Genomic DNA, 26,655 nt, shown 5'->3' with positions numbered 1-26,655 from the left:
AAATTTAAATCTTTGCCTACTGATACCTGCCCTTATGCAACTATATTGGGACGAGAAGACATTAAACCTGCTGTAGTTACTGTTTTCAGTTTAAATCCATGATAGTTAACACAGAGCCTTAACATTGGTTCATATTGGCCCTGCATGTTGCCCAGTTAACAAATTACCTTTTCCAAGTTCATTTACTCACTTTCCTGCTTCCCTAGCCAAGCAACTTAATTTTTTCGGCCTTTTTCTGAAACCTCCAAAGCTTCTTCCCCAATCCATCTCTAAGCCAAGGGTCATACTTCACATTTCATTGAAGAAATGAAAGCAAAAATATATATAAAACCATAAATTCCCATAATCTCACCTGAATTTACACACTCTGGCACTCTTGCCTTCTGGGGATGAATTGCCTATATTCCAAGCTGAAGGCACTACCTCTTTATCTCCTCCCCAAAGTCTGCACACAGATATCATCCTTAACTCTCTCCTCTCTTTTGCATCATCAAATATCCCTTCTTACTGTCCTGTTAATTTCCAAACATTATTCCCCTCATCTTCAAAAATAAACATAAGAAAATGTAAATGTCTTGATCTCACATCCTTTTTCAGCAAATACTTTATTTTCTTCTTCATTTTACAGAAGATCTCCCTGAGAGGGCGGTCAATACCTGTTGTCTCCAAAATCCCTGGTTCCTACTCTCATTTAATTCTACTCAATCAAGCCTTCATCACACCGAGGCCATGGAAACTTCCATTACTAAGATCACTAAAGATAATAGCCAGTTCTCTAGTTACTTAATCTATTGAACACTGCTCCATGGATTATAGTGTTGAAGTTTTCCTCCTACCCCTCCATTTATTCGCTGTTCTTATTCTCTTTTGTTGGTGCTGTTTCATCCCCATGAACCCCAGGTGCTGAAAAACCTCAGAATTTCATTCTTATAATCCTTTAAATTTCTATCTATGTGGTATTTATACTCATTTCTTTGGCAATAATGTCTAGTATTGTTTTTTAATATATCACTGATACTTTTTTCATATTTGTCATTTACATCCCTAGTCCACACCTTAAAAAAATCTAACTGCCAATGCAATATTTCCACTTGAATATAAAACAGGCATTTCAAGCCCTAATTAGATGTTCAAAACCAAACTCCTGCTATTCACCTTTCAAGTCTGGTGCTCTCTCAATATCATCTCCACCTCAGGATATGGGAGCTCCATCTTCCAGGTATTCAAGCCCCTAAACTTTGAATGGTCCTTACGATCCCACACCCAACTCCTTAGCAAACCCTGTCAGTTATATCTTTAAAACAGACATTTCTCACCAACTCTGTTGTGGCTACTCATGTCCAGTAAATGACAATGCTTCCACTGACATATTCTGATGGATTCTCAATGGATTTCCTTGCTTCCACCGTCTCCCACTTTCAAGCAATTTCCAACACAGTAGCCAGAATAATACTATATAAACATATGTCAGATCACTTTTGTTGTCTCCTCAGAAACTTCAATATCTTCCCAAATTAGAGTCAAATCAAAGGTCTTACAATAACCGAAGATTCCTATCAGTCTAGTATCTCCTTATGATTCTTGCCACTACAACCCTCAACCAACAAAGTTCACTTCCTGTAACTCAATATTCCTCTCCCACCACTCTGACCACCCTGGACTGCATATCATTCCTCTAATTTGTCAGGCACTATCCTCCCTTGGGCTTTTACATTATTGTGCCTGTGCCCAGAATGACTTTTGCCCTTATATATCTGCCTGGTTTGATTTCTCAGCTTCCTAAATGTGTTACTCAATTTGTATCTTTTCACTGAAACTTTCCCTGACCCTCAATATTTCTCTTCACCTGTCCTTTCTTTATTACTCTACTTAAAAATGTATTCCTATATAGCATAGGAAACTGTTTACTTATTTATCTTGGGATGTCTCTATATCCCCATTAGAATGTAAGTTTCATCAGGGTAGGGAACTTTCTTTTTGTTAGCTGTAGCTAGAAAAAATTTGACACACATATTAAATCCATGCTATATATTACATGAATAAATATTTTGCCTTCAGCTATTGATTGAGAAAATGCGTGGTAAAAAGACTTTACAAACACAATTATCCATTTAAAGATTCACCTTTTTAGTCATAAAACCAGTTAGTACAGTAAAAGAAGGGTAGAAGGGATATGGTCAAGAGAATACTCTGAGCCCCTCTAGGATTTTCAAACATGCAGATATTTGGAAACATAGGAGACTGTCAAATCCCTTGTATGATTTCCTCATTCCTTTTGTCAGTCCAAGATTCAGAGGTTTGAAGCAATATTCTGCCAAGATATTTTCCCAAAATACAAAGCCCCTTCATATCACTCTTCTGCTTCAAATCCTTTAGGATTGTCTAAATCTATATCAGTGATTCACACATTTTCACCTATATCACAATCATCAAGAAAACCGACAGACTGTTAAACCCCAGCCCAGAGTTTCAACTTCAGTTAGTGAGAGGTAGGACCAGATAATATGCATTTCTAGGCAGACAACTCAGTTGCTACTCTGCAAACCACTGTACTAATGTGTAAACACATGAGCCTGCCCTAAAATGGCCCGCTAGGTGTACCTAGATGAATGGATCAGAAATAGGCTGTCGGTGTTCTGCAGGTCAGCTAGCTGGGAGCTCTCTTGGAGTGCTTGTCCAAGTTTGCTCCTGACAAATGCTTCCAAGGCTCCTACTCAAACAATTCCATTCTGCAGTTTGATCCCCTGGGACTGATATGAAAAATGGTTCTTATTTGGTCTCCTGAGAAATCCCTCCAGGAACATTCCTAACAGCTGCGTCAGAAGACAGGGTCCTGGGAACCTTTGGTGTCTATACCAATGAGGCAGCTGCGGCCACCAGCCAATGAGGTACAATCACAATGGAAGTCAATATTTATCGAAGTGCCTAGATACCTGACCTTAGAGCCTAGATATTTGCTAATACATGCATTGTCTTATTAAATCCTCTCAAAAATTATCCAAACCATGTACGATTAGTATCTCCATTTTATAGATGAGAAAACTGAACCACATCAAGATTAAGTATTATGCTCATAATCGAATAGCTTGTTAGTGGCAAAGTTTGGACTTAAGCCCAGACATTCTAATTCCAGAGGCAAAAACATAACCACAGTGGTTTACTACCTTCTCCTAAATGTGAAATCAGGAAAGAGAAAAATTAAACAATTGGTGTTTACTTCCCAACATGATTGGGAATGCTTAGGCAGAACCAAAAAAACATAATTGGATCAATTTTTTTTTAATTAGCATCATGGGGGTTAGTCATCTCCCAAGTCATTCAGGTTTTTTTTTTCTTACCTTTAAACTATTTTCAGCAGAAAGTTATATTTTTTTGTTATTGAAATTCTAACTTAAAAAATTAAGGAAGGAAACTTATTCAAAAGTCTCTAATGTTTAAATGGCTATAAATCGGCTTAATATAGTTGCCTCTGATAAGTTACTTTTCCTTGCAGTAGTTATTATCCAGCATTTGGGACCATGTTTTCTATTGTTTTTGAATTTTTAAATACTCATCAAGTCCATATAAAGGTAAATTTAACCTCACTACCCCAAGTGAACTTGGGAGCTTTTCAGGATGCAGACTCTGAGACTCCACCCAGACCTGCTGAGTCAGAATCCACATTTTAACAAGATCTCAAGAGACTCATAGGCAGAGGTCACATTATGCACTCATTATGTACTCCTTGCTAAATTTTAAATCCAGGCATACTGGTAAAGAATGTCATGTAGTAAAGTGCCCTAGTCCAGACATCAGGAAAACTGCCTCCATCATTAGCTGCATGACCCTGAACTATCTCATGTCTCTTCTTTGTTTGAAAAATAAGGAGAAAGAACAATGGACCCAGAACAGTGGTTTTCCAATTCATCTGCACATTGAGATCATCTAGAGATCTTGAAAAAATACAGATGCCAAGTTCTCACCTCTAGAGAACCTAATTTAAATGGTTTCAGCAAGTGGCCTGGGCATTGGGATTGTATAAACTTTCCCAAATGACTCAAGTGTGCAGCTAGGGTTGAAAATCAGGGACCTCGAAAAAGGTGGTTGCTAGACCAGCAGCAGCAGCTCACAACTTGTTACAAATGCAAATTCTGGGGTCACACCTCAGAGCTCTTGAATTGGAAGTCTGGAGTGGTGGTGCCACACACTCCAGTTCTGGAAAACTGACCTGGAGGAAGCATCAAGGTCCTTTCTATTCTGAACAGCTATCATTTTAGCTTGTTTCTGACTGGGTATACTAACAATATATTTGCCCCAGGAGTCCTATTATATGCCATTTGAAGACCTATTTTGAGGTAGTGGTGAGGGTGGGAAAGAAGAGTTATGTGACCTGAAAGAATGATGCCAATGATAGCGATGATTAGACAAAGAATTTATTAGATCATTAAAATGAGGCTTTGAAACTGGCAATCGTTTGACAGATTTTCCTCAGAGAGAATTGCTCAACCAGTTACAAGTTTCAGTAAGACTATATATCTTAGGATAAAGGGAGGAATCACATTTTTACATCAAACAGTACAGTGATTAATATATTAATTTTTGAGGAGGCATTTAGGCTTTCAATTGCAGATTTTTATCCAACTTTTGCAGTTGTGTTGACTAAGAAACTGTGTTTGTCTATACAACGAGGGAAGCCAGGCATCAGGGTGGTCAAACTTCACCCAAACTCTGTTGATGAGACTATTGCTTGGGTACTGGTTGTTTTGATGGTCCTGAGCTGCCTTTTGGTCAGCAATAGAGAAGTTGCTGGTTCACTTTATGCAGGCATATACATCTGTTTGTATGACTTCTTTCAGTATGGAGCCAGCTAGTTCTGACTCCAGTTTTTGCAGGGGCTTTGAACATCCTTTTGGTCTATCAAGAAAGGGAGAAGGATCTCAAATGCAATTTCAGTTCACAGGAGAGTCTCAAGAAATTTTCTAAATGGTGACAAAAATCCTGCTAATGACCATGCATTTATACCTTTTTCTTGCAAAATAAACTCCACAATTAAGTGGGCATAAAGAGCACATACTTATTTGCTGAATGATGCTTTGCTTAGAATTCTTTTTGAAAATGTATCTGATTATCAAGAGCCAGTTGTAATAGGATTCTTTTTCTCATAAGCAGAGTTTAATTGTCAATATAATCTTGGGGGCTATATTCCTGGTACGGGGCATAGCCAGCTCCATAATTCCGCCATTGCCAGAATCATCACACAGAAGGACCTTACAAGATCTCAGTCTGTTGGAACCTCTGCCTGTTTCAAGACACAGGAACAAAGGAATTTGAGATTCCAACCTTCAGGCAGAACTGAAGCAGGGGGTAAGATCTTCATTGGACCGGACATTCCTTTGTGTAGGAAGAAAGGGCAACTGAAATTGTTTGGACTGGCTCTGTCTCGTGGTGTCTGAAACATCCTTCCCATGGTTATAAAAAGAAATAGTCCAAAGACAAGTGGACCAAGAGTTGGCACATCTTAAAAAAGGAAAACCCCCCAAAAAGGGGGGAAAATTCTTCATCTTTAAATATAAAGAACTAAATTCATGGTACCTTGAGTTTCTTTGAGGGTTTATAATCAAGATGAGAACAAGAAAATTCTATTTTGGAAGGTATCTAATTTTCAAATACTTTTGATCCTTCAATCCTTCAGCAATGGTAGTAATATTAATTCAGACTATTTTAAGTTATGCAAGTGAAATAGTACACTTTATGGAAAGATGGGTTTATAAATACACAATGCTTCTCAATGCTATTTTATAGAAATCAGCATGGAATCTGGAGCCAAGCCTGGCATTTAATGTCTGAACTGTAATAGTGTCCTATCTTCCAGAGATATTTGCAAACAAATAGCAGGGTAGCAGGGTGGCATGCCTGGTCCCTGGAGGGAACAAGTAATGTTAGTCAATGGCCACCCCCAGGAAAGTCACTGCTTCTAACAGACACACTGCACAATAGCATTTGCCTCTCCTGTGGTTGAAAACCTGGCAAAGCAGCTCTGGATAAAATCTTTTCCTTAGACACCATAGTGTGAGAACAATAGATATTTTATATGATATATACACGCAGCCTTCTTCCTCTCACCCTCTCTGCCCTTTACCCTTGCAAAACAATGTTTTCAGCTCGCTGGTGCTCAGGCCCTATTGCTTTGCCTTGTTTTTTCATTCTCTGTCGCTACAGCAGGAAATGCAATGGCCTCCACAAGGCCCAGGCCTGCCTAACAGACAGAAGTCTAGATTCTCAGGAGCCCAGGCCCCTACTGCTGGAGGAATTTAGAATTCTGAATTGTTTCCAGTTAAACCAGTGGCAAGGCCAGGAAGCCCCTCCGTGTCAGTTACTGTTCCATAGTTCATAATTCCAGCTCCCTCTGCTCTGCTGCTAATATAACCTAGACTGTCTTGCCAATTTCCATACCAAGGAGGCTAGACCCTTTCCTGCAGGTGCCAAACCAATTTTGAAACCTGCTGGCACTGAACAAAATCCTAAAACCTGTCTATTACCCCAACTGCCCCCAAATCCACAGTATAGGTCTCCTGGTAGACCAGATTTTTCCATCTTGCTTTCTCTCCACCATTCCACATACCTCCATGAGCTTTCTGCACCTTTCGGATGGTTAGATGATGAGTCTCAGACTTGCCTGTCATCTCCGCTAGCTTCCTGGGTTCCTTCTGCCTGCCCCGCTAAGTGTGACCTTCTATTCTTGATGTCCGCTCAGGTTAGGACACAGGTGGTTTCCCCATATTACATAAAGTGAGAGGAAGAGAAGATCAGATGCCCACCCAACCAGTATGGTGGCATTTTCTTTCACAGGTTCAGTTTACAGGGAAAAAAAAAACCAAACAAAAAAAAACAATTCAAGGTCTTAACAGAAGCTCACTGCTTACGTGACACAAGACACATATACACTTAAAAGAAATACTTTCAATTCAAAAGTGTTTTGTTTGTCATTTTTAAACAAAAGCGTAGACCACCTAAATAGATAATAATAAAACAAGCAATACCAAACCTACAGTTTCTCAAGATTTGCTATAGATCATTTAGTCATTTTAATTCCCACCACAGCAGTTCACATTAGTCCTACTTTACAGGTAAGGAACTCAGCAGTGGGGTGGTCAGGGACCAGCCCTGCCCAAGTCACTCAGCTAGTTCATGACAGCGCAGGAATTCAGCTCGGTTCAGACAGTGGTTCATATGATACCTGCATCACGAGGCTATCCCAGCTACCCAGTCCCCCTCTGGAGCCCTGAACTGGGTTTCTCACCAATTGTGTTTATTATATTTTAATATACTGGAAGACTTATTAGTTACGTTTGTTGCTTAGTGTCTATCTTTTCCCCCCAAATCATAAATTCTTGAAGGGCAAGGATCTTTGTTTTATTTACTGATTTGCCTCCAGTATCTAGAGCGTAACCAGGACAGGGCAGAACTCAGCATCTATGTGGCGAGCCTACTAATAAAAAGACCTGTTTGTCACTGCCGCTCCCTGCCACTGCTGCTCTCTGCTGCCCCTATCCTGAGTGCTGGAAGAGAAATGCTGCTTCATTCCATGCCAAGTCACTCATCAGGTGAGCTGGAGGTCATCTCCCAGCCACCAAGCTGGTGTCACTGATGGTAAGCATCAGTTTTAAATGTTCAAAGATGCCTTACACTTTCAGGCATAAAGATTTATAAACAATGAGAATGTAAAACCATAATGCCTTTTTATTCCATATTTATTTAAAAACTGGTTTGCTACTCATTGGCTTAAAGGCTATTTTAAGATTAAAAAGAGGCAACACTTATTTTATAACCCGCAGTGCAAATGGATTATCTTCCTACTCCACTCTCTTTGAAGATAAAACTGTCATTTCACAAGCAGCGGAAGGCAGTGTGACTCAAGGACTCTGCCAGTCTTGTCAACTCTGAGGAACTCCAGTGGGATGGAAGCTTCTCTCTGCCCACAATGTATTTTTAAGATAACTATGGCTGTGTGTGTCCTCCCTGTGCCCCAATCGGGCTGGGTTTCTGTTATCTCAGAATACAGTCCTCAACTGGGTTGTCAATGGACTAGATGGGAAATCCATTCCAAGAGGAAAATAAAGGAGTTTTGGAAGGTCAATAATTGCCCAGAAAGCCAAGGTGATGAACAGGAAGGGCTTTCATAATCCTAAGGGCTGATGTCACTTGGGATCGCTGGTAAGAACTAGACCTGCAAGACGAGGAGACCTGGCTAGGCAACAAGAAATGGAGACTAGCTTGAAGGGGAATAATTGTATATTCAGTCTGGAACAAATCACCAGATGATTTTTCATTAAAATCCCTCCAGATAGACTGAGCCACAGAGTAGCTGCCTTGGGCCTCCCATCATAATGCATGAGTTTCATCCTCTCATTTATTTGTCTTCATTCATTAAGTGGTCATTTATGGACGGTATCACTCCATGCTGGATAACAAGATGAGGAACGTGGCTTATGCATCCTACAGGCATACTCTCACTGTGAGAGCAGCCCTATCAGGACACAAACACCCGGGCAATTGGCCAGGGTCTCCAAGCTAACAGGCACAGGAGGGGAAACTAAAGCCAGTGACCCCACGACACAACAGGGGATAGAAAGCATATGTCTGCACTGTGCAGGAGCTGTCCCTACCTGCACCTAAAAGAGAGACAATCCCTCACTGCAAACCTCTCTGCTGGCACCTGAAAGAGGGAAGAGGATGCCCCAGCAGGGGCTCTGGCTCTGGCTGAGCATCAGGACCCGTTGGGAAGATTTTACATATATTTTTTACAATCATATTTAACAATTATTGTTTTTGGCAACCCAGAGAAATATAGACCAGAGAATGACAAAAATAACTTATTCCTTTTCCAATTAGGATAATGTTTGCTGAGGAAAATAGAAAGAAGTAAACCAGTTGCTCCACGTACAGCTATTGAGCATCTGTGAAGTGCCAGGCACTGTTCTCATGCCGGGCTAAGGCAGAGAAGAAAACGCATGAAGCCCCAGCCCAGGGAAGCAGAAAGGCTTTCAAAGCCCAAGTCCAGTCCGAGTCAGCAAATGCTACAGAGTCCTTATGTTTCCTTTTGGAAATACACATGGCTAGATCAGCACAGTTATCAAAGAACTTTCTTAAGTTCTCAATCCCAAAGGGATTTCTTTTGACCCTGAGTCATGCTTTCTTATATGCTGATTTTTTTTTTTATATTGCAACATAAAGGCTTACTTTTTCCCTATGAAGGCACAGTATTTCAACATTTTGGATGTACCATAATTTAATTTAATGCATCTCCTACTTATGTTTACTTTTGTTATTTCCAGTTAATGCTTTAGAAACTAACCTTGCATTTAATATCCTTAATCATTTGTGAGAGTGACTTTTTGGGAATTTGCGGTGTATTCATAGTAACAAGCTTGCTAGGATAAGGATAAGGGTAATTGCTATTTTTAAAAAAATGCACATAAATGTTATTATGAATCATACTGTGTAAAATTTGCAGAAAGTTATTATCTTACAGACAATGGTGTATAAAAGTGACAAATTAAAAAAATAAATACATTTTCAAATAGTTACCAATCTGCCCAGTTGAAAGACTATCTACACATAAATATATATATACACATATATTCATATATATTCCATTATTTTAATTTATATTTTGTTAATTATGAAATTGAGTGCAATTTTGTTTTTCCCTGGCAAAACATATTTCTTGATTAGTAATATGTTTATTCATATTCTTCAATTTTCATGTGAGGGGTTTGTCTTATTGTTTCTTATAAGTTTTCTGTTAAAGAAAAGTAGCCACATATCTGACATTGGTATATAAGTAACTTCTTCCCGTTTTGTCATTTGGTTTCATTTTTTTACTTTTGGGGATTATTTTTCCTCAAAACAGTTACTGATTTTATATAGTTAGATTTATCATTTCTCTCCTTTAACATCTGAATTTTTGGACTGATGGCAAAGGCCTTTTCCAGTGCAAGAATATAAATGTATTCACCAGGGTTCCTTGTACAAATTTATGGCTTCAGTTTTTATATTTGAATCTTTATCCAATCTATAATTTACTCTGGCATAAGAAGTGGAATGGGAATCACTTGATTTGTTTATTTGTCGCAATGTCTATCCAGTTGTACCCAAACCATTTATTTAATAGTTTCTGTTTTCAACAATGAATTAAAATGTCATTTTTTATCGTAGCCTAAATCCCCATGTACATAAATATTGGGGTTTACTTCCAGATATCCTAATCTGTTTTTATTCCCTAGCAATAGACACTATCCAGGACCAAATTATTTAATTAGTACAGCTTTATAATATTATCTAAGATAAGTCTCCTCTGTCAAAAGATGCCTTTTTCATAATTTCCTAGTGCATTTGTTTTTGTTTCTTCTTTCAGATAAACTGTAGAACCATTTTGTTTAGTTCGCAATTAAATCCTCACAGTATTTTGTGGACAAGTGCATTACATGTATAGATTTATTTATGTAGAGACACACAAAGTTGTGATAATATATACTGATTCCTCAGCTCTACCCTCAAGATTCTGAGTCAGTAAATCTAGAATGGAAAATAGTAACAGAGAACTTTTAAAGCACTTCAAGATTTTTGCTCAGACATGTTTTGGAAAAGTAACACATGAAAATTCAAAGAAAGGGTGTTTACTCTTATTTTTAAAAAATAATTAAATGTTTTTCTCAGAGGAGGCACATTTGCAGTGGGTCTTCTTGGAGAATTCATAGACCTGTGTTTTTTATGTAAAAATGTTTAAAGGACAGAACATAATGAGAAAGAAATAATGACTGCTTAGATTTTTATAGACAAAGAGGACAAAAATACATTGTGAATTAAAGATAGCATGAGACAACATCTCAGAAGAGTTAAGAAAGAGGCAGTGGCTCTGCAGAGTCAGGCTTTAGGATGAGATGAGGGGGGTCTTGTAAAAGTGAAACTGCAAGATAAGTTGGGACGAGAACCTTGGCAAGAAGACTGGAAGTTCTGCAACTTTGTCCTTTGGGGATAAGAACTTCCAGAGGCCAGGGAGGGACGGAGACATGAAGGTTATTTGTGTGCAGGTTGGAGGTGGTGGGGAGCATCACATCTGCAGCAAAGCCTTGGGAAAGCAAAGTATTGGCTGAGTTTGAAGCATAAGAAAATCAACTCAGGAAACTCATTAGGGACGATGACGGTGGTTACACAAGAGATAAATGGTGCACACTGCTGACAGTGAGGAATAGAATGAAGGAGACTTGATCGTGCTTTTGGGACTCATGTGGGCTGCAGTGATTCATTGCTCCAGTGAGTTCCACCCTTTTATCCCCACAGCTATTGTAGAATCAAGGAATTTTAGGGCTGGGAGGGATCTCTGAATTCGTTTGAAGCACAGGGATACACCCACATTCAAACCTAATGCACATAATGGCAGACTGAAGCCTCGAATGCAAGAAGCAGAGAGGAGGAGTAGAAAACATGTGAGGCTGGATTCAACTTGGGCTCCCACACTTTCTGAATAACATTGGGGAAGTTACTTAATGCCAGTTTCGTCCTCTGTAAAGTGAGAAGAATAATACTCATTTCCTAGATTCTCTATGAAGAAAATATAAGACAATGAACATTCCCTTTGCAGCCCAGGGAGACTAGGGGATAATGGGGGAAAAAACAATAGAACTGGATTCTAGACAGCTTAGTTGATACCACTCACTAGTGACCCTTTATTTGAATAAAATAATTGAACTCATTATCTTCCTTTTTTCACTGATCTATCTATAGATAGATAGACAGAGAGATGGATGTCATATAGATGTTAGATAGGTAGATAGATCGACCAATCGATCAATCGATAGACAAATAGATGTGAGATGAGATTCCAAATTACCATCCAGAAATAAGACACTTCTATTGCTTATCAGGAGGTCAAAAAACATTGACCATATCACTTCGTGGGGTTTTGTTTCTTTATTAATTGTGGTATTTTTACTATAATGACATGTTGTAGACATGACAGACTACTTCTAAATCTCATGTGTTCCAAATAGAGACAGTGAAAAAGTAAGAAATGTGAAGTTAGGAATAAAAGAACCACTGACATGTGAAATTAAGCAAATAGAATTTTACCTTTTAATGCCCACTGGCTCCAAAGAAAATAAAACTTTCAACCATACTTGGGACTCTGATTTCAGAAGTAACTAATTGAGCATCCTAATTTTGAAGTGGTATGGTGTAACTTCACAAACAAGATGCATTCTTTCTGTCAAGTTTATCCCCATTCTTAACATAGGACATTGTTCAATATAATGAACCATAGATTTTTGTTGTATATTAAAACTAATATCCAAACAGAATTAGCAGAATGGAAATAAACTGGAGAAACAGCAAGGATAAAAAAGCAGGCAGTCCCAATCTTCTGATCCACTCTGAGAATTCGTATTTTGAGAAGCTGCAAAATAGCTTAACAGTTTGAAAGTGGTTATTCTACTTTTTCATGATAGACCTGTACATAGAAATGGGTCAAAAAAAATTTCCATGGGGCACTTTGGCAATACCCACAAAAATTAAATATGATTTGTCACAGCAAAGCCACATCCAATAATTTACCCTATAAATATAGACCAGTGTGTCCAGAAGCACACAGAATTAATAATGCATAATGATAGTCACTCTTATTAGTAGTAAAATAATGTAGAAATCTTATTTCTCTTTTAAAAGTGCACTTGAATCACAATAAGTTCTTGCATTACAATACTATATAACCATAAAATTTAAAAAATAAGCAGCATCAATAGGTGCTAAATAAAGCAATATGCAAAGCAGGTACACAGTATGCTTCCATCCATGTCAAAACAAGAGGGGGCGAGGGCTTATACCTACACCCTTCCACAGAGTTCAGTCTCTCGGTTGCAACAAAGTACACTAGGATGGAGGTGGGAGATTTAACTTTCATTATTTACCCTTTTATAATATACAGTTTTTAAAAATTGTCCCTGTATTACCTTTCTGAAAAATTGCTACTCTTCTATCAAGGGTATAGAAAGAGTTCATGGTTTATCTCAGTTCCTGGTGCTCCATGGACACGAGGAAAGTTCATGCTATTTTCTTATAAGAAAGGTTCACACCACTCATGGCACATTGGATGATGTGCCCAGGAACAACTGAGTGCAAAGGGCAATCTGCTGGGCCATTTGGAAGAGTGTGGCCCCTGTGTCAGGTGCAGGCAGGGAAACAGGCTGTAGCTTCTCTCCTGCCAGCTCTCACTGCTGAGCATCACTGCTGAGCCATGACCTTGGAGCCCTGCTGTGACTGGTGCTGCATCTTCCATGGATGGAATGTTCTCCCTCCTGCCATGTGCAGAATTTCTGGAACACAACTGGGGATTTTTCCCTGATTGCAGCCTCAGATTCCACCACCAGACAACTGCTTGTCCTCAAGCTGGGAGGTGATGCCCCTGGTGCTGATTCTTGTTGGTTTGTTGCCCATGTGAAGAAACCACTGCTCTACCTGGAGAGGGCGAATATGGGCTTGCTGTTCAAGGTCATGTGATAAATGTCAGCAAGGGAGTCAGACATCTTGGGTATGACCCAACCAACCGGGTCATATACTCCATTACCTCACCTCTCTGCACCTCTGTCTCCTCATCTGTGAAATAGGCGTGCTGGTCATTCTTCCTTGCAGGGCTGCTCAGGGGATGAGTTCAGCTGATAAACTTAGCACAGTGACTGGCAGGAACTTAATAAAATCTTAGCTATTTTTAGTGGTTACAATGCTGCCTTGTAAAGAAGCGTGAGTTACCATCATCTCCATTTATTCTGAAGCTGAGGCGTGGGCAGTGCACTCAAATTCACACACTACATCATGAGACTTGCATTTGAGTGAATTTTCTTGTTTGAGTGTTGGTACCGGCCAGGCAGGTATGCACATTTACTGATCACATGGTCTCTATTTTCCTACCGATGAAATAAGAGAATTTGCCTCCATAAGTTTAATGCCCTTTCAGGATAACAGAGGGCACAGCTGTAGGGGGCAGAGACAGGGTCAGAGGCATTCAAATATGTCCTAGTTTCACCTCTATATGGACCTCCGAGAAAGTGTAGTCGTGCTGGGCTCTTGCTTCAATTGTGTTTTAGGCTCAAGGAAAACAAGAGTAGCTTCTGCTTTAGCTGCTCATTTGTCTTCTGTCTAAAATAGACTCGGCAGCAGTTCAGGTCCGGTAACCCCTACTGTGGAATCATTTGCTGCTTGTAGCAGCCCTACTTACTAGTCAGAACAGATTAACAAAAGCTCACTTCGCTACGCACATAATGCTCACGTATTTGGCCAACTGAGGGCTCTGCTAAGCGGATGGCATTTGACAGGAGGTGAGTGAGTTGGCTTTCCTAAGTCAGGTCTGGCAAAGTCAACTTCATTCACCCGACACCGGCCAACTGAGCATGAGGAAGTGGAACTCAGGTCTCGCATCAGAGGGAGGACCAGGGCTTGGCACTGCACTCAATAAACATTTACGAATCCAGAGTTCTTCTGGCAGACTCTGTGCTGGTGTGAGCTTTCTTTTTCCCTTTCCCTGGGCATTTTTAGGAGAAGCAGTGGTGTCAGCGCAGCTTGTCTGTTTGTGTGTATATTGTTTTAAGGATATTGATTGTTAACACAATGACGGGTTGGAAGATGGAAGGCGCAGTCATTAGTTGCCCTCTTGAGTTGTTACAGAGCTTAGAGAAACACTAATGGATAAACAAGGTCAACAGGAACAAGGGAAGCCAGGTCATAACGTCCTAAGGTGGCAACACCTTAGCCAGACTTTTCTTTCCTTAAAGAACAAACTAAACAAACATTAGTACTGACATTCAGGGCAGGCAAACGGTGCATTGAACCCAGGATGACTTTACCCCACCTTGATCATCTTATCACAGGCAGGCGATTGCCCTCTCTGTGCTGAGAGGTTGCAACAAAGATGATCCATGATCACTTACACCTGCTCTTTGGGGTATTTCTTCTTTTCAGTAATGCAGGGGATTGCTGACCGGGTCTATAAATTCACAGCAATGGCCATCACCAACACTGAGCGCAAATGAACATTCCAACAGCATGCCGTTGCTTTTATATACACTTTATAATTTAACCTTTACAATCCTTCCATGAAATATCATCTATTGTTGCTATTTCATAGATAGGGAAATTGAGGCTCAAAGAGATCAGCTTATTTGCCCAGGTTCTCCAGGGGGAACTTAGTCTCAAGCGATGACACTAGGATTCAGACCTGAAATGTTGGAACAAAGTGGCCAAGTCATGTTAGTCCAAAATAAGGATTTTTTTGTTTCAGCACTAAAAGTTCCACATCCTTGGAACCCCCTCAGTCCCAGGTAAAGTGGGCTGCTTGGTCACCCTAACTGAAACTCACAGCATGGACCATTCAGTATCTTGTAAAACAGACATATGATTTTAGGTTAGATACTTGATTTCCCACATCTGCAGAGAGCCATAGTTCAGCTGAATGACCTCTAAAGCCTTAACTACTCAAAATGTGGTCAGTGACACCACCTCAGAGCTCAGCAGAAATATAGAATCCCAGCTACCTAAGACCTGCTCAATCAAGGTCTGCATTTTAATAGAACCTTCAGTGATTTGTACCACTGTGATCCCAAACCAGCTGTGATCCCAAACCACTGTGATCCCAAACCACTGTGATCCCAACAGCTGTGATCCCAAACCACTGTGATCCCAAACCAGCTTAGTCTCTTTGGATGTCACCACCATAAAACTCTGTAGAAGGGAGGGCCCATCCTTTAGAGACCCAAGAGGAGACCAGGGGGACAGCACAAGACAGTTCATGCCACCCACTGATTTCCCTAACGGGAGGCAGTTGTTACAGGGGAAAGAACATCCTGGGCTCTGACTGTCCTGGGTTAAAATCCTGAGCCTGCTCCGGGGTTACCTGAGGTGATCCGGAAACACGCAGAGTACACAATGAGCTCTGGAAGTGGTTTAAATCACCCACCAGAGGTTGTTAATTCTTCTGTCCTTCTGAGTCAATGGAGGGGTTTTATACAGAAAAGGCAGATGCCAGTGAAATAATTAGTGGTAGCTCCTGGCAAGGAGCAGCCTTCAGTCTATTCCATTCCCCAGGTCTGCCATTGGGGCCCGCCACCTGCCAATGGGAATAGGGTAGTAGGGGAATTGACCAAGGAAACCAAGAATTCCATAAGGCCCTTGGTGTGGGCTGCTCATGATATTCTCAATTACCCAGCAACTAAAAGTTAGGGGAAATGAGGCAACAGTGCCCCCACAGCAGTCATTTACCAAAAGGTTTGTATTTAGGATCCCATACAACTTTTTTCTTTTAAAGGGGAAAAATGTACTTTAAAGCCTTCTAATGCATATTTTAACTGATAAAACTTTCTCAGGATAGGAATCCTAAGAATCCCCCCCCAGTCCACTAAGTTACAACCCATCCTTCCCCAGGGAAGCTCATTAAAACACTCGCTAATAATCATGGGCATTTTCCCATTGCGCACGGCAAGGATTTTCCAGCAATTACTGCAGCATAGTCTCCAAACAAGAGCACCCTAACTTATGAACTGTCACAGGGCTTTTCAAGCAGGCTCTGAGAGAGCTGCTAATAATTCCATACAGGAAGGGTGGATGCTTTGCCTTAATTTTTTTTTTTTAATAGCAGAGCCAGTCAGCCAAAGAAATCAGTCTTTAAAAGTCCAGCAACACATAGAAGGATAGATAAAAATCGATACCAAATCCCTCTTCCCTTCCTGAACAACTATTAATAAACTCCCTCAGCTTTCAATATGTCTATCCCCATTAGAGTCTTGGAAAGGAAAGAATACGGGGCAGGCAATCTTTATGGAGGGTTTCCTATCCTGCTCGCTTTTTCTCCCCTGCCTCTGCTTCCACAGTTTTCCATTGTCACAGAATAATGACAAAGAACAGATTAGATGTGGCCTGGAAGGTACCTGTCACCCCACGATATTAGGGGCTAATTGAGGAAGGAACCAAATGCTCTCTTTCACAAGGCACTAGAAATCTCTGCTGGAATGCTGGACTGCATAGCTGCACATATATTTCCAAGCTGATGTTTTTCAATAAACTTCACTCTAATTCAATTGGCTTTTCATATCCTCATAACAAGACTTATTAATTTGGTGCTTTGCAGATTATGAAGCTTGCACTAACAGCTCATTAATCCTACCAGACTGACTCTTTAACCCAGGTATAAAAAGAAAACTGGACACCAAGAGAGGTTCAATAATTTGTCCACATTACCAGAAAGTGCCAAAGTAGGTACTTGAGTTGGGAGGATAGTTGGGATGTTGCCTAAAACTTTTCAGTTCTATTCCTTTCCCTCTTACTTGTATCTTTCCCAAGCAAACCTCTCACTGATAATTGAGATCTTTTTGCAGACATGCAAAAGAACCTTCTCATTTCAAGTTCTCATTTCAAGTTCTACTTATTATATTACATGGAAGATCTCTCTGCAGGCCCTTGGTCAATTTGACCTGAGCTCTGTTTCTTGAACTTGCCCTGGAATGCACAGGTGCTGATATCTGCAGGATGCTTGGCCCAGCCTGGTTTGTCCTGACCTCCACCCAGGAGCAAGAGGCACTGAGTGTGGGGGAAAGAGAGAATCCAAGGTATTTCTTTGTCTTTTTCTGTACAGAAGGCTGAACCCTTTCCTTCAATGTCTTAGGACTGGCATGATTCAGCTCCTACCAGGAAGCCCTTAGTCCTGACCTCCAAGATGCTACTTCATGTCACTGCATCTTACAATGACCAGTTTCTTGCAATTGCTAATCTCTAAGTACTAACTGCCATCCCTTGGCCTGAGCTCTCCTCTCATCATCCATCTAACAAGGTGTCTGCACTTAAGACCTGTTTTGTGAATTAGTTAGCATGGTTCCTATTTCCTGGCTTGATACATTTTTTTTCAAGTTTTATACATTTATATATTGAGTTGGATATTAAGCGAAAAAGTAAGAATCAATTGTGATGGTTTACCATGTACTTTCTGATGTTACACATTGTTATATGCCTTGGATAGCTTAATTCTCAAAAGAGAACTGTGGGAAACATTATTATTATTATTCTCCGTTTACAGAAAAATTGGGTATCCAAAATGTCAAGTGACTTGCCATAGATACAAAAGCAGTAAGTGTCCATTTCTTTCTCTGTAACAGTCATGAATAAAGACCAGTTCTATCTTGAACAAACTCTGGAGATGGTATTGTTCTGAAAATCAAAGAATATGTACCAAAATGACTCAGTTTTATTTTACAAGCATTGAGGATTAATCTATCTCACCCTTGTGAAACTGAGGTAGTACAGACATTCTGGGTGCTGCCTGTAGCCAACACATATCTTCTAATTAGTATTTTTCTGATTATTAATTATCTGATATAAAAAGACAAGGCAGAATTTAAAAAGTATTAATTTATGTTCAGATCTCTATTATTAACTGTGATTCCATAAAGTGAAAACACAGACATATCTTAAATCCCAATCATTTTCATTCATTTTTTTATCTATTAGCCAGACTATTTTTCTAGCAGTGTTATTCCAAATAATCTTTCACTCATTAAAATTTCCCCTATGCTGTGCTGTAAGAAGCAAAAAAGTACTGAAGAAAGTCTCAGAAATACTGAATTAGAGGCTTGAACTTCATATTGACTCGCTGTGTGACCTTGAGAAAGTTGTTTTAGTCAGCTGAGACTCAGATTCCTCATTTAAAAATAGAAATAATTATATTTTGTCTACCTCCTGCAATGGGTCATTTTGAGGATAAAAAAAGCATAATGTTGATGTATTTTGAAAAATACACACATTGTTATACAAGTCTAAGGGATCATGTTTATTGAAGCACGTTTATATTCATTATTGCATTTTTATCCTCAGAGCAATCTGCCACAAGTACTTTCTCTCATCAGCAAAATGCATGAATATGAAAAAGGTAAAGAATCATTTTACAAAAGCCTTGCAAATAGTTGTCAAAATTATCTCCATTTTCTTCAACCTTCAGAAATGTCAGTCTTTGGAACTCATAGCCCTTCTGAGCATATTTGATTACTTGCACATAGGGGGTTTACCCTCCTGCCTATCCCAACCTCACAACAACAAAATCCCAACATCAGGGACAAATTCACTGAAGACCAGGAAGGCTGAGAACTGCGGTTGGGATCAGGTGAGTTGAAACAAAGAGACAATCTACCATCTTATAGGATGATTTTAGGTATTTCTCAGAAATCTTTATGTGTTGGTCTCAATATTCTATAGATTACATCCCTCTTAGTCTCACACAGCAGAGTCCTATAAAGAAAGAAGTAAATTGAACAGAAAAGACTGTGGAATTCCTTACATTTATTTTAAGATCTACTTTTAAGGACTAATTTTACATATTTTTTAAAAATGCAGTTAATGTTCAGGAGCAAAGAGGGCTGTTTATCTCCTCAAAATGCATACGCCCGTTTTCATAGAGAAGGTCAGCCATGAAGGATCTGCTAGGGAAGTGGATAAAGGATCTGCTAAGGAAGATACTCTGCCTCACAGATCTCCAGTACTCATTCTTTCTTGCACATTCAACATGTATTTGCAAGTACCTTGGTGCCTGGCCCTGAGCTGAGTGAGGTGCTGAGGAGCCATATTCAACAACATTCATCCATTAAAAGAACTCTCATGCAGCCAACCTAGCACCAACTCCCAGCCTGCATCTCCTACCAGGCAGTGATGCTTTGGGACAGAGCTTTGCTCAGAACATTGAGCCTGACAATACTGCCAGTTTCAGTTCTGACCTTGGCCAGGTTACTTGACTCTTTCCTCCCTTCTTACAGAAATGTGATATTGCATGTGGGCAAAAAAGGGAAAACTGAAAAGCTGATGGGGCTCCATGCCACGCAGGGCTCCAACAGAGTATCTATGCATTTCAGGTTTGGCAAAAGAGAGGGTTTCCTGGGCATACCTTCCATTTTAAAGGCTGTGCAAACCTGGAGTTCATATTCAAGGAAGGCGGACTCCCAGCTGCTTCATAACGATTTTAATGCTGCGACAGAGCAAAGCTTCTTCCTATTTTCAACCCTAGCAATTTGGTTCAAGCATGATCTCAACCATTTTAAGCTTTGATATTTCTAGCCACCTTTTATGCTGTATTTTCTCTTAATGCCACCAATCATGTGTGAAATTCTGTTGCAAAACTAATCTTTGTGGGAAATGATATGTAATGGCTTCTTTAAAGAGAGACAGAGTGAGAGAGAGGAGGCAGAGGGCAGCGACTATGACCTTTGTCATTTTTTTGACATGTTGTTCATAGTGTAATACAAATGGAAACATCTCTTTCTCAAGGTCAAAGTAGAAATAGGTTTCTGCTTATACAAGTATCACTCTTTTTTAAGCAGCAAAAGCCTTGAAAATTATCCTTGCGACTTGCTTTTTTAAAACACACACATGTGTAATGGCTATTAAACATGAAAATCAGCTCTCCTCAAAAAATAGTTTAATGCCTATCTATTAAAATAAATATTTAATATTATAACTATCAAATGGCGTGAAAGGAGACAGGAGCACTATTTGGTGATCCATGTTAAATATACACACACAAGCCAACACATTTTTCTTATCAAAGAATGTTTCAGTCGAAAGCAGCTGTGACCAAATCTAGAATGAAGTCAGAAAGCACTAATTTAAATTTTTCATTTGTTTTTTTGGAACAATTATACCACCCACAAGTGGTAACTTTGAAAGTCATTATTATCTCATGAATTTTGGAACTTAACCCTTAAATAAAGCCATCTAATTTCCATATAATTATAGGGACTAAGAAGGCCCTTTAAAAAAAAAAAGATTTTTTTTTTAGCTCAAATATCAGGGTATATAATAAGAAATCCATGTTACTGGCATGTTGATCAAATTTGGTTCTTTAAAATAAGAACGTCATATGATTGAAAAGAGAACTGTCTTCTTGGGAAAAGTCTTTATGGTATTTGAAGTTCTCTTAGATTTCAGCTTTCAGCATATGATACCTTCCAACAATTCTCACCTTTCTCACCTGGCACATTGTCCATGCCTGTTACGTAGTAATTTATTGCATGTCACTTAGATTCATTTGCAATAAAACATAGCGGTAATGCCTTCAAACTTTAAAAAGGGTAATCTAGACTCCCAAGTTCCATCCTGAATTATCCTCTCCCCTGTCAGCCTCAGGAAGAGAGAAACACTTCCAGTGTTTAGAACGACTCTAGTGGACCTAATTCCCCATAACAGATCACTCAGTACAAACTAATTAGGACGAGTTAAATGTTTCCACTGAAAACACACACAAAAAGAGAAATGTCTTTCTCTGCTGCCTTCCGTTACCTGCACATTTCCTTCCTCATAACCTTGCCACGTAACTGTTTTTCTAACGTACTGCTTTAGAGGTGAAACTTGATGGTCCTGTCACAACCCAAAGTGTAAATGCTGACTTAAGAATGTTCTCAATATCCCAGGAGAAAAACAAAAGTCCTTTTCGAGGACAGTATACAAACTTGTGTATTTCTAGGCAGGGGGATAGGTTTCTGGCTTAGAATTTTCTTACTAATTTTTCCCCTAACTGCTATATTTAAAAGCGACCTCAATTACCTATTTTGTGCCATGATCGTCACACATGTTATTTTCTCATTTTTCTTATGCCTTTTAAGGAAGACAGTTGACTCCTAACACCAGCTGAAACTGTGTGGATATCATACTTCCTAAATTTTGCCCGCCCTCTTCTTCAGGTTTAATTAATACACCATCAACAGCAACATTTAGCGTGAGCTCTAGTATCTCTCACTTCTTTCCACTCATTTATTTATGGCGTATTATTTCTTTTCTTTTCCAGGAGCACTCTGATGGAGCCAGTCCCGGCCATTCCCTGGCTGTAAGCTCACCTGAGTCTCCATGGGTCTGACAATGTTCTGATTTTCAGTCACACAGAATTTCCTCAGGGCAATCAGCCTCCCATTATCTCTCTTGATGGCAAAGGGTTTCGACATGGCACCTCTCTGGTCAACCATGGACAATTTGTGAGGTTGACATGACCACAGACAACGACTCATCAGTCCAGCAGTGGAGAAATGGGTTGGGCCAGATGGGAAGGGGGAGATGACTCAGACACAGAGACAGTCCACAGTTATAACCTTCTGCCAGACTCTGAGAAATGGCCTGGATGCATTCAAGCAAAGAGCCTGCCCTTCACACCAGCTCACTCCTCTTAACCAAACTGTAACTGGCCGTGCAGGTCTGTTGTATTAACAATCACCCATGGTCTCTCTTCTTGAATCTGGGGAGAAGTCTCTCTGCTGCCTTGCTTTTATCTCTGCATACATTATTAATGGCTATTCATCCTTAACACATGTAATTTTTCACTATGTAAAATATTGATGGGGGTGGGGAGGGTAACTTCATAAGTATTTATCATTTTCCCTTGCTTTTACAGTAAATCCCGATCAGGTTGCTGACTGGGATTTTCCTCCTTTCTTTCTCCCATGTGAACCTTATTTTTAACTCCAAGTAATGAATGCAAGATCGATAGAATAAGTAACAAAAGTATCCACGGTGACTGAACAGCAAACTCTTAAATCACTGTGCAGTAAGTGCAAATGAACAATTATTGAAAACACTGCACTAAAATTTCAATAGGAGATAAGAGTGAGGCTTAAGTCATTAAAAGGGTCCATTAGTCTTCTAAGTCTGAGACAGCACACTCAAAACATGAGCTATTCTCGAGAACTGGAAATAGTACCTATTCCGCCAACTTGCACACTCACAACTGACTCCAGCTGAGCAAGGACAGGGCCAATGGCCCAGCCCCGAGGGGAAGGAGGTGGAAGGCTCAGCCAGCCTGTGTAAGCAACCATTCTTCAGTTATATTTGCAGGAGGGGTGTGCAACCCTGACAAATTAGATTATTTATAAGGGAAGTAAATCTCCTGCTTGCATATCAATTCACTGGCTGTTACAGCATCACCAAGCTCTTCATCACTCCCTGCTGGGGACGCAAATAATAGACTTCTGACACCTCTACCCCATTCCCACAAATCAGAAAAGCCCAAGAATGCAGCTCCTTTCCCTTTGTCCCTACTCTCCCTGACTTGATCAACCCTCTGCAGTTCAAAAATGAAGAAGAAAGTATTGGGGACCCAAACTGCAAAGTGAAAGCATTGTTTTCAAAAATTACCTGAAATAGTTAAAATTTTGGACACACACACGGACCCAAGTGCAAAGTCTTAAGAGGTTTGCAAAGAGAATGTTACAGATCTTCACCTGCCTGGAGTGCAATGCTTAATTGTTCTTACCCTAGCTTGTGCACTGCACATTTTATTCAAGACAGGTGGGGTCCCTGACTTCTGGATGTTTAACAGCTGGAGCCAGGGACTGCACAACAGAACCTGAAAGAAACAGCATTCCTAAATACACACGATTTCCTCCCGGAATAGAAAAACATATCTCATGCTGGAATTATGGTAGGACTGAACCGTGCTCGTGACACAGGGCAACTTTGGCCCTGCCTTTAACCCAGTATAGTTCAGTCTGAAGTAGGACATCACATTTCAATTTGTGCTATTAAAACTTGTCTTACACGGTGAATCACTGGGCTTTACAAGATGACTGGACTAGCCCACAGTTCATATGAGCTAGCTAGCCCAGGAACATTTCTCCAGTGGCCCCATGGGAATCCAGTACAGCCTGGCTGACCTCTGCACGGTACTTTTATACTGTACCGCCTCTCTGGTTAACTCCTTGCCACAGAGATAAAGGACTATTGCAAGAAGCTGAAACTTAGAAGGAAAATTATAATCTACTTCCTGTTCCTCAAATATCATTACAGAGGCCAAAATTTTATTTCATCCCAATGATGTATTATCTTTATGAGCTTTTCCATTTACCAAAATAAAAAAAATGCATGGTAAACACTTGCTATTATATTCATTGCCAACAAATAAATGTACCACCTCTGATATCCTCCAAAAAGAGGTTTAACTCTGAATTCTGCTTCAATTTGAATAGGAAATGAGAATTGTTGCTTCCAAGTCAATTTTAGTTATTTTAAGACTTCTTTTTCTAATATGACACAAATTATAGGGAAATCAAAACTGCTGTCAAGACAACTAAAAGCTTTTGCAACTTGGGTTCCTTCCATACTTTCACAAATGTTTCAAAGGTTCAAAAAAACAAAACAAAGAGTACACACAGAAATAAATACCCAAGAAACAAATACTGCCCCAACCCAAGTTTACCTAAATGCCCTTTTATCTGAAAAAAGACTCTAGATTTTATATTGATAGCAAACCAAGAAATCCCACAGAGCATTTGCATCCTGGAATCTCCCCTAGTCCCTCTCAGATGGCTCACAAACCTTTTAATATCAGAGAGATGCCCTGAGGTGATGACACGAGATGGAACTTACAAAAGGAAAGCATAACTTCAGGGAGAACGACAGGATATTCAGTCCTAATCCCTGGCTGCTTCTTATTTAGTGCAGGGGCTCTGCCTTCTCTGCTAACATTTAGTTGCAGCGTTCCAGTGCAAATGTACAGCTCCCAGCACGCTTGCAGGCTCCACGATCGGATCGCCCAGACCTAAGCCTCAACATGTTTTCTGAAAATGCAGGCAGCTCAGCTGAAAACCTGAGGGAGGAATCCACCGTGGCACACAACTAAACTGCACAAATATTTAACAGCTCCGAGATCTCCGAAGGTTTAAAATAATACACATTTTGTGCTAGGCTGTTCTAACTAGTCAGAGAACTGGCATGGTGTGTGTGGAAGAGTGTTCTCGGCTGTTCCACCAGGACACACGGAAGAATATTTTCCCTTTCTCCCTCAGAATTAGGGAAAAACACAAATGCTGCGTGAAGCATTAGTATTGACCAAGCTTCCCCAGCATCAATAGTATAGGAACTTAGTTTTACATTCCATTAAGTTAGCTCATGACTTCCCACGCCACACCATGTCCCCTTCACCTAGCTCAAAAAGCCAACTTCATGCAGACAAATCAAGGCAAAGTTTATCCACCCCCACCCCTCTCTCTTATCTTTCCCAACTTAAACTCATCCACGACCGAGGATCAGCCCCGAATGCAACACAAAGGAAGATTTTGCACCAGCTTTTGCAAAACCGACAGGTTGGTTTAATGCAATCAATGCTCGCGGCTTAAAGATTGTTGCCAGGGCTCGTCGGGCTCTGACTGATGAAGAGCTGGGTACCCCCAGAATTGCATCATCAGAGTTCACACTCACCAAAATACATTATGTTTCTCATGAATCCTACAGCTGGAACCCCACCGCGGCGTCTTCAGCATCAGCTCGCACCCAAGGCTGGCACGCAGAGCAGAGCCCTTTCATGCTACACAATTCGGTGGAAATGTCTCCGGCGTGGAGGGCAGCGAGCGCCCAGCGTGCCTCCTCCGCGGGATGAGCGCCTTGCAGGCTGCCTTTGCCGGGCTACGATCCCCGGCGGCTGGAGCGTGCGCTCGGGCTGCCTGCTGCACTGCCCATCCTTACTGTAATCCGACTCCTCCTTGCGATGTCCTTGCTGCGCCTGTGACATCAGGACTGAGAGTACTACAAACAGACCCCCCCACCCCACCCCACCCCACCCCCGGTGAGCGGCGGCTCCATGAGGTGCTCCGATTGCCTGCCCGGACCAACCATGGCTCTGGGAAGCTTTCACGGGCCCAGAGACCCAGGAGGGGGCGGGGTGAGGGGCGCGGGAGGCTCTCTTAAAGCGAGCAGGGTCTGCGGATCCACAGCGGAGCTCACAGGGGAAATTCACCGCTGTGCGGGAGGGGACAAGGTTAAGGCGAGTTCTGCCATTAACATGCAATTAGACACACTTTCAACCCGCCCCGCCCGTAAATGTCAGCATTCTGCACGAAATTGAGCTCCCCTCCCAAGTTAAGGAGGCAGTGGGGAGAGAAGTCAGCCCTGTGCGTGCCTGCAGTAGGTTTGCTGCGGGGTTGAGGGATGGTTGGGGTGTGTGATGTGTAGACCTAGAGGAATAAGAGGGACTCAAGGGGCCAGGCCTAGGGTAATTGAGGTTTGCACTTGGAAATGGTCAGATCCACAGAAGCCAGTAGTTGGTGAAGAGTTGTCTTTATTTTTGAGTATTTTCTGAGCTAGGTTGGGAGAAAAATGTAAAGGAAAACAGTGGGTGATAAGTCACCTCCTGGTGGTTCACAAGATCACATTTGCTCCCCCTTCAGTAGGGAGTAAGGCTGAAATGATCTTTGACCCCTAAAGAGGGGAGACATTAAACCTGAAAGGCAAGCAAGACAGGGTCATAATTCAACTCCGGCCACCAGTATAACACACACACACACACACACACACACACAATTCACATTAAATTTGAGATGAACAGTCCAGAGAAGCAAGGCTTAGCAAAGCCTCTGGCTCCTCCAATGGTCTAATGAATTGCAGTCCTTATCTTACATAGAAAGGCTGTTAGAAAGAAATCCCTGAAAGCTGTGCTGATTAATACTTAAATGCTCAGCATGGGAAATAAACCCATAGAGCAAGTTCAGTTTCCTAAGAACTCATCACTTTGGAACCCAACTTACCCTACTGGACTATTTAAATTTAAAAATGTCTATAAAATCTGTGAAATTCAGAACTGATATTAAAGAACTAGCCTATTGAGGAAAGCAATTGATA

The 26,655-nt window shown here is 40.7% G+C and overlaps 1 protein-coding gene across 2 annotated transcripts in view; it reads right to left on the bottom strand.

Moving 5' to 3' along the window:
• Positions 1–26,655, bottom strand: part of ZNF385D (zinc finger protein 385D) — a gene marked incomplete at its 5' end in the record, with an annotated part of 694,301 nt that overhangs the window by 254,653 nt on the left and 412,993 nt on the right. Inside the window, one exon of one of the 2 annotated variants that reach the window (XM_084247522.1) lies at positions 24,358–24,421. The exons of the other annotated variant lie outside the window; for it this stretch is intronic. Within the exon in view, the coding sequence (XP_084103648.1) occupies positions 24,358–24,421 (64 nt within the window). Of the gene's footprint in view, positions 1–24,357; positions 24,422–26,655 lie in introns of those variants that run through there. 2 annotated transcript variants of the gene reach the window in all.

Source organism: Talpa europaea (assembly GCF_964194135.1).
Source record: "Talpa europaea genome assembly, chromosome: 11".
In the NCBI taxonomy this organism is placed as follows: domain Eukaryota; kingdom Metazoa; phylum Chordata; class Mammalia; order Eulipotyphla; family Talpidae; genus Talpa; species Talpa europaea.
Note: the sequence above shows the minus strand (reverse complement) of the source record. Positions and strands in the feature narration are given on the sequence as shown.